Source organism: Miscanthus floridulus, chromosome 8 (assembly GCF_019320115.1).
Source record: "Miscanthus floridulus cultivar M001 chromosome 8, ASM1932011v1, whole genome shotgun sequence".
Classification (NCBI taxonomy): domain Eukaryota; kingdom Viridiplantae; phylum Streptophyta; class Magnoliopsida; order Poales; family Poaceae; genus Miscanthus; species Miscanthus floridulus.
In genome coordinates, this window is record NC_089587.1 from 108,635,860 (window position 1) to 108,652,475 (window position 16,616).

Below are 16,616 nucleotides of genomic sequence, written 5' to 3' on the forward strand. Positions count from 1 at the left end.
ATAAAGAAGAGAAACCAAAAACATGGAGCGTCATCATCGAATACAAAGGAAACCTCTCTACGCGATGAAGTCATGAAAACCTCTGGGAAAAAAGAAGAAACAAATACGTACTCGATGCATGTATTAATCTATCTGATGATGTGTATTTAAAACGCAGGAGATGCGTTCCGAACTGTCTACGGCTTAATTAAGCTTGATGTTGCCAAAACGATTGTGGTTGAACACAGGCATGCAAAGATGATGACCGTACCTATAATGGGCCGAGCAGAAGCACGCTATGCTCGAGCTCGAGCAGCTTTGTTTTCCAGCTGATTGATGAAGTGGGACCGAGGCCAAAGATGCTCAGATCAAATCTCAGCCGAGCATGCATGTGGACGACGGGCCCTAATGCACATGCACGCAGTGGTCCGATTAGGTTTTTCCATCATCTTGCTTTGCTTTCGCTTCCAAAGAGTTGATTAGTTACAAATGGTGTCGTCTTGGACGACCAATTAGCGCGTCCGATCCATCAAAGCAACGTCGTCGGAACCAAATCAGAGGTCAGGATGGACGAATTAGGAAACACCTGCTTACTATAATTAAATAATTAAGCCCACAAGAAGATGCAGCTGCCGAATTGACCTTCTCTGGTGTCTTGGTGAATGGGTGATGGCGTGGATGCATTATAAGTGGATGAACTAAACATCATGTATACTAGAGAAAGCAGAGGGTTAAAACCAGCAATAGGGACACAACATTCTGCCAAACTAGTAAGTAGATGCACAAAATATCTAGTTAACGGTTATATATATGGATTAACTAGGTTGATGCCTTGATGAGCCTTGAATTTGGTCGCTGCTCGCAGCACCGTACCGTACCGAATGCTGTCCTATCGTATTGTCGTTCTCGCTACTTTCAAATTATCTTACCTTCAACGGCAAAACCACTTATTACCTTGCCCGTGGGGCTTCAGACAGTGATGTGAAGCTTCGAATGTACACGTTAGTTTTGAATTATCTAGATACATAGTTTTTGCTATGTATTTAAAAAAGCCAGAACGACTCACAGTTTAGAATGGAGGGAGTATACGGTGAAAAATCACCATGGTCACCTTATATTGAAGTCTTGTGGTTATCGTCTGATTGAAATGGCTGAAGCTAACAGACCCGTTGCGACAAAAAAAAAATACACACCTATTCCACCGCGACGCCTCGACGCCAGTTCTAGAACCTCCAATTACGAGCTTGCTATAATTAACCACCACCGATTACTCATTAGAACCCTTACCTCCATCTAGAAGATACATAGTTTAGGTTTGGTATGAGTTAAGCTATCTTAGATTTAATAAGGTTAGAGAAAATAATCTAGTGATATTTATGACTTGATATATTATGAAAATATGCTACATGGCAATTTTTTAGCACGATGATTATTAATACCTTGTTCATATAAATTCAATAAAATTTAAAATATGTTTTGATTGAAGTCTACCGTAAAATTAAATTGCATATACCAATACAACACCGTTAGTCTATTGCGTTGCGTTGCGTTGCGTCCCATTAAGCACCCTGTTCGCTTGATCGTATCAGCCATGATATATATAGTGTTTTTCTCTTACAACAAAACAGCATCAGCTGACTTATAAGGCACAGAAATGATCAAACGAACAGGGTGAAGATGTGATTGACGCACAACAGCCTCATATGTAAGCATGTATGGCCCACCACACAAGTGGCAATATATATAATTATTCAGGGTCATATAGAAACAGTTACTAGCAATTAGCATAGGCCGTATATTTTATTAGTCCACACTGATACAATGATAGATCAAGGGCTCTGTGGGGGCGATCATAATCACCGTGGGGCCTACCTCCCTAACTTTCAATTATTGGGGCTGCTGAGCCAAAGAACTTGGCGGTCACAGCACAGCACAGCACAGCAGCAGCCACCAGTGCACCATGTACACATACCACCACAGCGGTCAATGGTGGATGCATGATGGGAATAAAGGGGCTAAATAATGAAGATTTATAGTTAGGGCTAGAGATTAATGATGATTTAAGGCTAAGTAATAGTGGTCTAATGAAAAAATCAGGCTCACTAGGCCCCCCTTGATCTGCCCCTGACAGCAAAGTCAGCAGCCGGGGCAGTGGCGTGTCCACGTCTGGATGATCAGCTTATACACACAGCATCCGCTCAACCTCTCGGTCACGGGCGTCTCCCTTGTGTGGTCTGATAAGTGGTTGGCCCGAGAGCAGGTCCAATGCAAATCACTGGCTAGAAATGGAAGACCCAGCACAGCGACGGCCGACGGCTCGCCTGATTAATTGGCCACGGGTTTTGCATTCACGCCGGGAAGTCGGCAACCGATCCGGTGGTGGCGATACGATTCTCATCGAGCGATTTTTATTAGCGCGCTCATGTATCAAACAAATTAAATCATACATTCATACTGCAGCTTGCATCGACGACGACGACGACGAATGTGTATATATAATTATAATAAAGTGTAGTAGTTTAATTTAAATTAAATGTTCCGGTCTTGTTCGTCATGGGTTTGTTGTGATTATTATTGATGGTGTCGATCGATCTCAGATGATTCGACGTGCATGCGGTGATGATAGCTCGAAAGAATCATCAGATGATTCTGGGGAACGTGTGCATGATCGTGCCAGCAGGGATGCATGGCATCAACTGGTCTATAATTTTTATTTCCTTTCTGTTTAATGTATTTGTTTCGGCAGTAGGGGGATTATTCATATGGCCGGCAGTTTGAGCAAGTAGCTAAGTGTACTAAGTCCGTAGGCGTCTTTGCGGCAGTTTTTTTTTTTTTTTGCAATTTAACCATTTTTTGTCAAAAATTCACGTTTACACATCTGGGTGACGTAAAGTCAACTTTTGACCATTTTCTCGGCGCCATGACCTACAGCCCCGAGGTAACATGTCTGGCGCCGAGGTTGGAGGCTAGGAATTACGTGGCTGTCGACGTGGCCAGAGCTCGGTGTCGTGATTCACGGCGTCACGATCTACGACGCCGAGCTCTAATTTTGACCTCAACCACGTATTATCATGAGTTGAAGTCATGTTAATTTAGAGATTAACATGAGATGGATATATGGAAAAAATGGAAAATTTCTATGTGTCCATCTCATGGTAAAATTAGGGTTGAAGTCATGTTAATTTAGAGATTAAGGTTAAAATGAGAGCTTGGCGCCATTCTTCATGGCGCAGAGCTCAACGCGGTGATTCACGGCGCCGAGCTCTGGTCATGTAATTCCTAGCCTCCAAATGACACCGAGGCGTGTTACCTCGGCGCCGTAGGTCATGGCGCTGAGAAAAGGATCCAAAGTTGGGTTTATGTCGTCCAGCGGTGTAAGGGTCAATTTTTGACAAAAAAAGAGCCAAATTTAAAAAAAAATCAGTCCTTGTGGTTGGTAGCTGAGGGCAGCGACGGAGCCAGCGCCCGTGCTACTGGGGCTTCAGCCCGGGCTACCGATCGAGGGAACGTGGAGCCCCTCCTCAGCCCCACCTTAATTTTTTTGCCTAATTATATGGATTAGGAAGGGCCATAGTAGAGATAAATCGTCGTAGACTTTTGTTCAGCCCGACCTAAATTTTTTTCTGGCTTCGTCGCTGGTTGAGGGTACGCGCGAGGAAGCGTTTTATGGCGCGATCACGATGATAGTAGGCAGAGGAACGAGGAGGATTTGTGGTTCGCTGATACTAACATGGCCAGCATGCCTAGCTAGCGTGGCGGGCCTGTTCGTTTCGTTGAAATTTAGCTTATGCTGATTTATTGTGAGAGGAAAACACTATTCGCTCGCTGAAAAGTACTTACCAGTTGATCTTGAATAATGAAGCAAAAGTAATAAAACAAACAGTATGTGATAGTAGAGAGTAGTAAGACATACGCAGGGACACACACTAGCCGTACGTGTGTGGTACGTACAGGGTCGACGACGAGATGGGAGAGCTGTCGCTGCAGTGCATACGTACCTGCTGAAACGCGCGCACCGCATGTGGTGTACTTACCACGAACGATGAAGTACGTAACGGGTACCGGCCGCTCCACCGCGCCTCCTCGCCGCATCGATTGGCCACAGATAATCTCTGGTTCCCCTTTACTGCTCCTACCGTAGGAGTAGACCACAAGTTCCGGTTCCGGTGGCGAATTGGCGAAACCGACCCACCAAGCGTCGTCTGCCGCCGGCGCCGGAGCTGCACTGTACCGTACCGACGGTATCATCCACCCGTTGCTGTCGCTCGGTCAAGCGGGCAGTAGCGCCAATGCATGGTGGGCCTCGTACTCACATGGCAGCACAGGGACAGAGGAGACCTTGACATGACAGAAGAGAAGAGGAAAGCGGAATCTTTTCCGTGGCAACGACTACTGGAGATGGAAGTGACGTTCCGTTCTTTAGCACTGACATGGGCCCGTTGGTCACTGTCACTATACAACGACCTTTGGGCTGTCGATCGATCCAGAGCCTAGTGAGGCCCAATCTCTCGACGGTTGCGGCCCTCTCTAGCCCACCTCTGCAATGGCCCGCTGTGCACAGTAACCACAACCTATGGCTGGGCTGCATGTTTTTTTTTCTCTCTTTTTCTCTTGACACATGCCGCATGTACTTTCAACCATTCAGCCATGGGTGGACTCAATCTCAAAAAAAAAAGGCCATGGGTGGACTCTGAAGAAACAGAAAACGTCGCTACTGGATATAGGTTCCTGCTTTTCTTTCTAGACCAGAACATTTTTAACACTAAAGTAGCCGACATACAAGTCATTCTTCCAGAAAACATCCCTACATTACATTCCTTCGTCCTCGTACTATCATTTTACATGAGAAAATAATACGCACACAGGGTGAGCGGGCCATCGCCGCAAGATGATTTTATTTCATTTTGTTTATGGAAACGGAGCGACGGTCGGTCCTCGTCGGTGTCGGCTGCTGAACCGTGCGGTGCTCTGCAGTTGTGGTTCCGTACTGGTTCTGCCCTCAAGCCCAGTCCAAGGCAATCAGACCAGGTCCGGCGTGTTTGGTACAGACAGCGAAAAGATTCGATCAAGCTGATCGATGGCCGACTCGTTAATTAATGTACGATGAGCAGGAACAGAGCAACCGGCCAACTCGGCGAGGATTACAGCAAAATGCACCGCTGATTAGATGCGGTATACTTATACATCTCTGAACAACGCTAGAGCGGTTCAGAGTATGGCAGTGACAAAACCTTACATCTCTTAAACCTGACATCAAACTTGCAGCATATGTCCTTCAATCCATGGTTCATCAAATTAAGTTACACACAAGTAGTTCAAATACACAACCACGAAACTTCACCTAGAGGTGAGCTTGGTTCTTAAGAGGAGTGAACAATCCAAGAAAATTTGATACAAGACTCACAGAAAACTGAACGATACAATAGTTAAAACAGAGCACCATATGAAAGGTAAAGGTAAAACGAATGGCAGATTCAGGCTCGATCACATTCAATGAATCAAGCAGAGCACCATCCTGCACTCGCTTTTGATGGATGTTCCCCTAAATAAATAAACAAACAAAAATAGTAGGACATGAGGCCACGAGAAATGTTTTACGTACTAGATATGAAGAATATAAATGTACTCCATATTTAGTACAGAAAGCAACAGAGTAATTTTCAAATAGGAAATTGTGACTGATACCTCTTGCATAGGTAATGAAATGTCGTGATGATAACATTTCCCACCGTCGTCTAGCTCTCTTCGTCGTTGGTGTCATTCTCCTTCTCAAACTCTTCCTCATTGGTGTCACTGTCTTCCTCGCCCTCTTCCATTTCTCCATAGATAGTTAACCTCGGATGATTGGAGTGGGCATTTGCTTCATTCCTTATGGCAGCTGCTGCGGCCCTGTTTTCTGAAGACGAGGCACCACCATCGTTACGAAGAGTGATTGTAGCATGTTGCAGGCATGGGAGGTGGCTAATGCCTAAGTAGAACCCATTGGATTTTGCCCATGAAACTACGAACGGCAGGTCAAGCTTCTCAAGCTTCGGTAGCGCCCCTTCCTCAAACAGCAGGTTTGTCGCACGAGAATCGCTGTAAATGTAGAGTTCCTTCAAACAGGGGAATCCATGACCTCTGATGGTAAGTCTTTCTTCCTGGTCAGTTTTGAAAGTAAGCAGCAGAGAAATTAAGGCAGGTATCTCTTCTAGTACGCCCAGATCCTCCTCCGTTACTTTTACTAAATTAATGTTTAGGTATGCCAGACTGGCGAGTGCTGGTGTGATCCATTTTGGAATCTTCGGTAAACAGTAGTTGGTGGTCATCTTAAATCTCTGGAGGGAAGATGGCAGAGGGGACCAAGAATCTAAAAACTGGAGGGGTGTTGAATCACTAGTACGTATCCAAAAAGACTGGAGTTTGCAGCTGCCAAGCTTGCATAGTGAGAAGAGTAACATCTCTTCGTACCTCTTATATTTCTCAGATCCTCTACCGTCTAGCTGTAGATGCAATTCATTCAAACTGGTTAGGTTCCCAAGCTCTGCCACCGCACCTAATGAACTCTTGGTAATATTGAAGCCTGTGATAACCCTCAGGTTACTCATGTTTCCAATCCCATCGGGTATCTTTGTATGGCCACCAAGACAGTCAAGATTATAAAATATTCCAACGAGTAGATATTGTAGTTTAGTGAGCTGAACAATTCTGGACGGTAACACTTCTATATATGTATTGGTAAGATCCAGCGTCTCCAGATCATAAAGCCTCACAATTCCTGAGGGGATCTCTGACATATTAGTTCCCCTAAGGCTCAAGTACTTTAGCTGGAATAGTTTATCTATACCATTCATATCATACTCTTTCAGACCCTGACAACCTTGAAAATCCAGTACACGCAAAGTTTCAAACTTAACAAGGCTAGGCAAGTGTTTGATGCAACTTGATGTTATTACTGTTAGGGATCGGACATGGCTTAGATCTTGATTTTCCAATACAGACACAAGCTGCTGATCAATGTGTTGGACTGATAGTCGACGAATAGAACCATCGCGATTTACCAAATCAGTTTGCCCGTGGCCTACCACACTGATGAAATTATCTTCAATTGATTTTGAAATAATGAGCTCAAGCATCATGTCATGGACTTGACAGGCCCGAGCCTTACCATCATAGCCAACGTCCACTGGTTGGACCATGCTTTTATTGATTAGCTCATAGAAGTGGTTCTCGGCGACCTCTTGTTTGCTAAGTCCACGCTCTTCAGAGATAAATCCCTCTGCTATCCAGCGTCTCACCAAAGTCTCTCTCTCAATCAGATAATCTTCAGGAAATATACTTAGATATAATAAACAGGTCTTCAGATTAGGTGGAAGATCATTGTAGCTAAGGCATAGGATGCTATTCATGCCCTCCAAGCTTCTATTCTTGTCCAACACAGAACCAATTGACCTTCTGACCTTCTCCCACTCGTCTTTGAGGGATGGTTTGTTTGCCAATAAACTTGAAATACTGATGATTGCTAGTGGTAGGCCTCCACATTTTTTCAATATTTCATTTGAAACTTGTTTTAGCCCTTCCGGGCAACTGCCCTCAGATCCAAATGTTCTCTTGAAAAACAATTTTTTGGAGTGAACATCACTTAGAGCTTCCATTTCATACATGCGGTCATTACCACCGAGACAACATGACCTTGCTACATCAACGATGCGTGTAGTTGCTATAATTCTGCTAGAAAATTTATTCTCCGGGAAAGCACATTTAATAGTGTCCCATGCCGCTGTAGACCATATATCATCAATAACGATGAGGTACCTGATAGAAATAAATAAATATTGTTAACCAATTATTGAATGGAGTTAGTCGCAAAAAAAAATTATGTAGTGGAGTTTAAGTAGAAATAAAATACAGGCATACCATGAGGCTCCAACACCATGCTAAATAATTCAAGTGCCATACATGAAAAAAAAAATAGAACTCGAAGAACATGATGATAAATGAAATTCAATAGAAGAACAATAAACAGACCACGACAATAACAGCATAAACATATTAATTATGTAAAGTGTTTTTACGCGGTGTGTTCGCCGTGTAAGCACGGCGTTTCTTGCCGGGTGATAACTAATAACTATGCTTGAAGCCTAGCTAGATGCTTGCATAGATTATTAAAAATGAGAGAACAAAAAAAATTAGTTCACAAACTGATTATGTAGCCATTCTCACATGAAAATATTATGCAACTTGTCATTATAATTTTTTTTCTATGAATACATACATGTCATTACATTTACCATATACTCGGTATACACGCTACATGGGATCTTGCTGATTGTTCGCCGTGTACTGTTTAGGCAAACATTGCCATAGTTGGGATGTCTTAAAAGTTAAGATGCAAACTTATTTTTGAAAAATTCATATGAAATTGATAGCTATGAATCTTACAAAAATGAGTTTGCATGTCAACTTCTGCGACATTCCCTTCTATGGATGCTCTATGAATATACGAAAATTAAAGGAAAATACAAAAAATTGTAAAATGGCAAAACCAGTTTTGTTAGGTTAATGATGTTTAGATTATAGATGGAAAAAATAAAACTGCATGTTATGTTACATGTGTGTGGCTGAAGAACACAAAATTATACATGATGTTTTATTTATTTAAAATGTTTTATATATATCCAAAAATCATGAACATTTTACAGTAAATCACATCTACCACTAGTTATTTGTGGTAATTGAATACACAAGCTAATATGACAGTGCAGAAAATACAGCTACGTTTTGTCTTGTTTAATACATTAAAAAAGGTAAAATTGTTAAAACTGAAAATTTTGATTTCTCTACAATGTATGACTAGTACACTATTTAGGTAAAATAAAACATAACTATTGTATTAGGAAATATTATAAATAAGTTAGTCTATTACACAAAATATTTCCGGTTAGACAACTATTATATGTTTCTCATATTTACAAGATCTGTGGTATATTTTTGTACATTACGAAAAAGTAATAAAAATAATAAATCCTCCTTTTCTAGAAAAAATGGCTTGAAATTACCTCTTATCTTGTAACAGTCCTCTAAGCTTCCCAATAAATTTCTTTTCATCCCAAATGTTGATATCTTCTATAAAATCTTTCTTGCAAGGCACTTGAGAGATCACATCCTTCATAATTTTCTTTACATTCGGCTGCTGTGAGACAGAGACAAAAGCATGACAATCAAAATGCCCCTGGATCTTGTGACAGACTTCCTTTGCCAATGTCGTCTTTCCCAACCCACCGAACCCAACAATAGATAGCACCCTGCGATGCTTGGCCGAACTATTTTCTTCTTCCATCATCCAAGTGACGAGATGGTCTCTTGGACCATCAATGCCCACAAGATGTGTCTCCTCTACAAAAAGAGCAGACAACCGGGGATCCACGGCTGAATGCTCACAGGTGCTACGAGCAGTATCGTCCAGCTTGTAACTATTCTTGAGCTCTTTCACCTCCTTGACACGTACCTTCAGGTCGCCGATTTGGCTGGCGATTCCACGGCGAGACCCGAGCGTCTTGAGACCACGAATAGTCTTGCGGAAGAACTCCTTGAAGCCACTCTGACTTTGGTGGCCGCCATCACCGAGCTGGTGGATGAACTTGTCGATGACATCCTCGGTGTCATAGGCAAGCTCCCTCACCAGCGATATCCATGCTTTCGCCTGGACATCGGGATCATGCAACGTGGAGTACTTCTGAACCGCCGCTTGCATGCTGGTCAGCTCAGATTTGAGCGAGCGAATCTCACGGCGGATGCCTTTGAGACGGCCCCACTCATCGGCGAGCAGAGCCGTGAGCTTCCCCAGCAGGGGACCCAACGCGCCATGGGAAGCGCTCACCACCTCCATCGACCTCTCTATGCTTTCTCTCTGCAACCCATGTATGGTAATGGTGTCGCACTGTCGCTTGGAGTAGAGCAGAGAGAAGTCCAAGATTCTTTCTCTGTCTCAAGTTTGCGAGAGCAGAGAGAAGTCCAAGATTCTTTCTCTGTCTCAAGTTTGCGAGAGCAGAGAGAAGTCCAAGATTCTTTCTCTGTCTCAAGTTTGCGTTTTGCAGCGCCGGAATCGTAGATGCCTGTAGCGTCATGTACCATTTCGTTTGTATTTGGTAATAATTGTCTAATAGTTGATTAATTAGACTCAAAATGTTTGTCTCGCAAAGTACAACCAAATTGTGCAATTAGTTTTTTATTTCGTCAACATTTAGTACTCCATACATATACCGTAAGTTTGATGTGACGGGAAATCTTTTTTTTTTTTGTATAGCGCCAAAGTTTGAATTTTAGAGTAAGGCCATGTTTAGATTGCAACTTTTTGCAACTTGATGAATAGTACCACTTTCGTCTTATTTGGTAAATATTGTCCAATCGTGGACCAACTAGGCTCAAAAGATTCATCTCGTGATTTCCAACTAAACTATGCAATTAGTTATTTTTTTTACCTACATTTAATGCTCCATGCAAGCGGTTAAAAATTGATGTGATGGAGAGAGAGTGAAAAAACTTGGAATTTGGGAGTCATCTAAACAAGGCCTAACTAAACAATGGCTTGGTAATAAAGAACTAACGGGTATCTCTCACGATCTGACTTCTTTTTTGAACCGCTCACGATCTGACGTTTCACGTTTGTTTTAAAAAAAAATTACCAGCTTTCATTTCAAATTGATCGGTGAAATACTGAAGTGGGACTGTGACCAAAGATGCTCGAATCGAATCAGTGGAGCATGGGCCCCAGTGCACATGCAACGCAGCGAGATATAAAATCGTGAATTCACTGTACCTCTGTTCGTCACTTTTCTCATAGTCCTCATCCAGGCTCGAGCTTTTGACTCAGAACACGTGCACGTTTTTTGTTTTGGTGCGTATTGCCCTCTGTCCCAGAAAAAAAAAGGTCATTCGGGCATCCAAAATTGTCTCCGAAAGAGTGCCGCAAGCCTACTGTGTTAGTCTACAGTGAGGCAGCATCCTTCAAAGAAAAGTACTACAGGGAGTATGCAGGTGCAATGATGAGTTTTCTATTATGGTGCATGTGGCTGTGTTTCCTCCGTCCCATAAAATGGTCATCGTAGGACCCGTCACTCATACCAAGGTTGATGAATAATGACCTACGGAGTATATACTCCCTCCATACTCGTATTAGATGTCGTTTTGGATAGGATTGTGCATACCAAGGAGTGATTAATTAGGGGGTGTTTTTCCATGTCTGCCCCTAATAAATAGAGTTGCGGGTGCATCTGTATCGAGTAAACAACCAAGGCTCTAACGGCTAGAGCAGCGAGGAATAAGCTACCAGTCGTGAGGTCCCGGGTTCGATACCTAGCCGGGCACTATTTTTTTGCTTGTGGACATTTGCATGGGTAATTTTGCATGGCACTGTTCGTGCGTGGCGCTCGCGCTTGCCGCTTGGCCTGCCGCCCGTGCTCGCGAATTTGGCCGCCGCGCTCGTGAATTTGGCTTGACGCGCGCGGAAGCTGCACGGCGCTGTGCATTCTCGTAATCTCGTTGCATTCGCTTGTTTTTTGCGTTCTGGCGCTCATTTTTTGCATTCTGGCGCTCGTTTTTTTCGTTCTGGCGCTCGTTTTTCCACTGCGCTAGCACGGAGAGGATGGGAGCGTTGCGTGATTAGTGTGCCTCGAGCGAAGAGCGTAGCGGGCGGCGAGCGTGCGCATACGAGGCGCTGCGATTAATTCCATGTCGAGCGGAGGTGGGCCGAGCGTGCGCAACGAAGAGCCAGGGGCAAACGTGTCCATTCAAAGCTGTTTACGGGCTCAACGACAACCTTTATGAAATCAGCAGCGTCGCCCAGAACGACATCTAAACCGAGTACAGAGGGAGTATACACGATGTGTATTAACTACTCATTTGTCATATTTACAATAACCACAAAAGACATGCACCGTGATAGAAAACTGACCAATGCACTACCTTTTCACACGAAAACATGCACCTGCATATTAAGTATAGTACTTTTTTTAGAGCAAGTATAGTAAAGGAACGTAAATGGATTGTATGCTCTAACGGAGGAGAGGGAGGAGAAGTGAGCTGTAAACTTATAGCTGGCTTAGACACAAAACCAAGAAACTTTGTGTCAGATATATATGGGTCAGGGGTATCCACACCGCCCGTATATGTGACCATCACCAGGCTATCGGCCCAACAGCCGCCAATGTGGCAGAATCACCCAAATTATATGACCCACGTGCACTTATCATTGTCTAAAGGACTTTTGACTGCTGCACACGAGAGCCAGATAACTCCGGTAATCTGTCGGGTGTCCTCATGGAACCTCGAGTTATCCATATTTTACAACTCATACAGCATCAACCATAGAGTTACCATAACATTACAACATTTGGTACAAAAATATCTTATATAGGAGTGCGAAAGACTTATAACATTAGTTTACAAAACATGTTCAAGTAAAAACTTAAGTTCCAAAAGATAAGTAGATGTACCGAGGCAACTTAGATGAATCATCTAAGGTAGAAGAGACAGTCATATCATGTCGAGCCCACCGACATGACCTCGATTAGCAGCATAAGTCAGATCCTGCAACATGGGTTAACAAACCCTGAGTACTTGAGGGTACTCAACAAGTCTTACCCGACTAAAAAAAGACTCCAATGGCATGCAGGCTTAAAGGAAAGTTGGAAGCAAGAACAACTTTTGCAGAAAAGTTCATTAAGTCATTAGTAGTATCCAATTTGCACATGTTCTACATCAATCACTTCTTTAAGCATCTCATCTCATCTCTTATTAATAACCATAAGTAACAATGTTTTCATTGATTAACTACGATGCAGGGCAGAGGGTCGAGTCTTCGTCTCCGAGAAGTAGCGGTGATTCGAATTGATTTTGCTCAGCTGGGTTTCCTTACCACACGACATATGCAGGTCCCAGACCTACATATATCAACCCTTCCCAAGGATCCTCCAAAACATGAACAGGTCTGCGCTACCCGATAATACAATACTCCACCTTCCAGCGCCGTCCCGGACAGATTCATAGGATGGGTACACGCTACTCTCGCCATCTCCCACTCTCAGTGCACAATTGTCTTTTCACATAATGGAATAGCCAAGGTATCAGGCTTATCAGAGTATGTGGCCAGTACTACAAAGTCTTGACCACATACAAGCCTACAATGAACGGTCCTCAATCGGCACAGGCAGGACGAGCATGACCAGGCGAACCTGTCTGCCCAGGAACACTTACCATAACGTCATGTCCCACCCAGTCTCAATTTAAACATTAACATCATCATGGTATTCTCACGACCCAAAGGCCAAGCCAAGAAGAGCAAGGTAAATCCTATTTCCCACGAATGATGAAACCATCATTCGACTTCTATCGAAGTCTAAGCATTGCTAAGCATTAGAGGTATTGACCTACACATACTAGCAGGGTTCTACTAAGGATACCTGAATATCAAGGTAATCATGCAGCAACGGTATACGATCAACTTCTAATTACTTAATGCATGTCTCACTAGACTTAAAGTGTAATAAATATTTGTAAATACTAGAGAAGTATTTATGCTCCGGGGCTTGCCTGCGTTGCAGAGAATGTTATATTCCACAGAAGATCCAGTAGTCAGACTTGGCACCAACACCACTGGTGGATGGACCTTCTCTGAAACTTGATCAACACGAGTCTTCTCACTTTCGTAGGTACTACACGTAATAAATGATGCTTTGCTTAACATGATGGACTACATGCCATGATGTATGATGAGAACATTCAAGTGCATAACAGAAGATAAACAAAGTTAAGAAATTGAGTACAACTTTCCTTCACAAAAAAACTAGGGTTATTATTATAAAAGGCATTTTCATTATTTAACTAGCAAGTTAATTAGTTGTTATCATGAAAGCAACACTTATTATATTAAACTAGTCAAGCAAGGATTAAAACATGATCTAATCACATGCATCTATTAACTAAATAATTAAGTAAGTCCTTTTAGTTATTTACCAACATGTTAGTTATAAACATATCAAAGAATTATTTAATTTGTCAAGGAACAACAAAGGGTTTGGTGTCCCAAGGTCTATAAACAATGCTCAAAATACACCAAAGCCATTTAAGTATTTTCCTAATTCATTTTAGCATTTATTAATTAAAGAAAAGGCATTTAAACACATTTAAATTAATTAACTAAGTTAGAGTTATCAAAACAGTACCAAAGTTTTTGTGAAGGCAGGTATTAGCACATAACATTTACACAAAAAGTTTCATGATTAAAAGATTAATATTTGAGCCTATAAAATCATGGAAGGTGCATTTTTTAATTAAAAGAGGTAATTTTTAGTCATACAACAACTATTGATTTTCAGCATTTCATATTTTTTCTAGGTAGAGCATACAAAGATAAGCTTACACTAAAAATTTCATAATTTTATCACACTTCTACAATTTTATATGAATTAAACAAGAATCAACACATTTAATTAATTTCTGAAAATTGAAAACCATTGAAATTCTTTTCTTACTCACCCTTCAGCCACCCACAGTCACTGACATGCGGGGCTGGGGTCAAACCTGACCCTGCCCGCCTTGACCCTTGCCCTTGTTTAGTTCGCGAAATTTGGATTTTGGGACTACTGTAGCACGTTCATTTTTATTTGGTAAATAGTGTTCAAACATGGACTAATTAGGCTAAAAACGTTCGTCTCGCAATTTCCCACCAAGCTGTGCAATTAGTTTTTCTTTTCGTCTACATTTAATGCTCCATGCATGGGCCGCAAACATTCGATGTGACAGATACTGTAGCAACTTTTTGAAAGTTGGGGTGGAACTAAACAAGAGGATAAAATCGTGAATTCACTGTACCTCTGTTCGTCAGTTTTCTCATAGTGCTCATCCAGGCTCGAGCTTTTGACTCAGTACACGTGCACGTTTTTGTTTTGGTGCGTATTGCCCTCTGTCCCATAAAAAAAAAGGTCATTCGGGCATTCAAAATTGTCTCCGAAAGAGTGCCGCAAGCCTACTGTGTTAGTCTACAGTTAGGCAGCATCCTTCCAGGTCCTGTTTAGTTTCCAAAAATGTTTGCCTAAGTAAAAGAGCATGTTTGATACATGTATGGAGTATTAAATGTAGACGAAAAAAACAAATTGCACAGTTCTCAGCAAAATCACGAGACGAATCTTTTAAGCCTAATTAGCCCATAAAAAGCCTTAGGTACTACAGTAATCCACATGTGCTAATGATCGATTAATTAGTATCATTAGATTCGTCTCGCAGTTTTCTGATGGGTTCTGTAATTTGTTTTTTTATTAGTATCCAAAAACTACTCCCGACATTCTTCCGACATATCTGATGTGACCTCCAAAAATTTTCACTTTCTCAGCTAAGGCCTTGTTTAGATTGAAAGTTTTTTGAACCTGATGAATAGTACAACTTTCGTTTTATTTGGCAAATATTGTCCAATCGTGGACCAATTAGGCTCAAAAGATTCATCTCGTGATTTCCAACTAAACTGTGTAATTAGTTATTTTTTTACCTACATTTAATACTCCATGCAAGCGGCTAAAAATTGATGTGATGAAGAGAGAGTGAAAAAACTTGAAATTTGAAGGTGATCTAAACAAGGCCTAAACACACCTTGCATCCTCTATTCAAAGAAAAATACTGCTCGGAGTATGCAGGTGCAGTGATGAGTTTTCTATTATGGGTGCATGTGGCTCTGCTTCCAACGTCCCATAAAAATGGTCGTTGTAGGACCTGTCACTCATAGGTTGATAAATAATTACCTAGACCTTGTTTAGGGTCTTATTTAGATTGGGGTTAGTAATCAGTATTTGGCACTGTAGCACTTTCGTTTGTATTTGGCAATTTTTATCTAATCATAGCCTAACTAGACTCAAAAGATTCGTCTCGTAATTTACAATCAAACTGTGTAATTAGTTATTTTTTTATCTACATTTAATACTTCATACATGTGTCCAAAGATTTGATGTGATGGAGAGAGAGTGAAAAAACTTGCAATCTAAACAAGGCCTAGATTGCAAGTTTTTTCACTCTCTCTCCATCACATCAAATCTTTGGACACATGCATGGAGTATTAAATGTAGATAAAAAAATAACTAATTACACAGTTTGATTGTAAATTACGAGACGAATCTTTTGAGCCTAGTTAGGCCATGATTGGACAATAATTGTCAAATACAAACGAAAGTGCTACAATGCTAAATACTGATTTCTAACCCCAATCTAAACAAGGCCCTACATATACACGATGTGTATTAACGACTCATTTGTCATATTTACTGCAACCAAAAAGACACATGCACCGTGATAGAAAACTCACCAATGCACGACCTTTTCACACGAAAACATGCACCTGCATATTCAGGATAGTACTTTTTTTTAGAACAAGTATAGTAAAGGAACGTAAGTGTGTTGTATGCTCTAATGGAGAAGAGTGAGGAGAAGTAGACTGTAAGCTTATAGCTGGTTTAGATACAAAACTAAGAAACTTTGTGTCACATATATATGGGTCAGGGGTACCCGCACCGCTCGTACATGTGACCATTACCAGGCTATCGGCCTAGCAGCCGCCAATATGGTAGAATCACCCAAATTATATAGCCCACGTGCACCTGTCAATGTCCTAAGGA

General features: G+C 41.8%; 1 protein-coding gene across 2 annotated transcripts; it reads right to left on the reverse strand.

The window, feature by feature from the left end:
* Nucleotides 1–5,239: 5,239 nt before the first annotated feature.
* LOC136477140 (disease resistance protein Pik-2-like) lies at nt 5,240–9,942 on the reverse strand. Of its 2 annotated transcripts, XR_010763885.1 has the most exons (3): nt 9,018–9,942; nt 5,665–7,773; nt 5,240–5,521 (listed from the first exon to the last, which is right to left on the reverse strand). XR_010763885.1 is itself a non-coding variant. In XM_066475199.1 (2 exons), the coding sequence occupies exons 1-2, from the start codon at nt 9,845–9,847 to the stop codon at nt 5,715–5,717; spliced, it is 2,889 nt and encodes a 962-aa protein (XP_066331296.1). In that variant the 5' UTR covers nt 9,848–9,942; the 3' UTR covers nt 5,534–5,714. The 2 variants fall into 2 exon arrangements, 1 of the variants encoding a protein (XP_066331296.1); XM_066475199.1 differs by lacking the exon at nt 5,240–5,521 and having other exon boundaries at nt 5,534–7,773.
* Nucleotides 9,943–16,616: the final 6,674 nt, after the last annotated feature.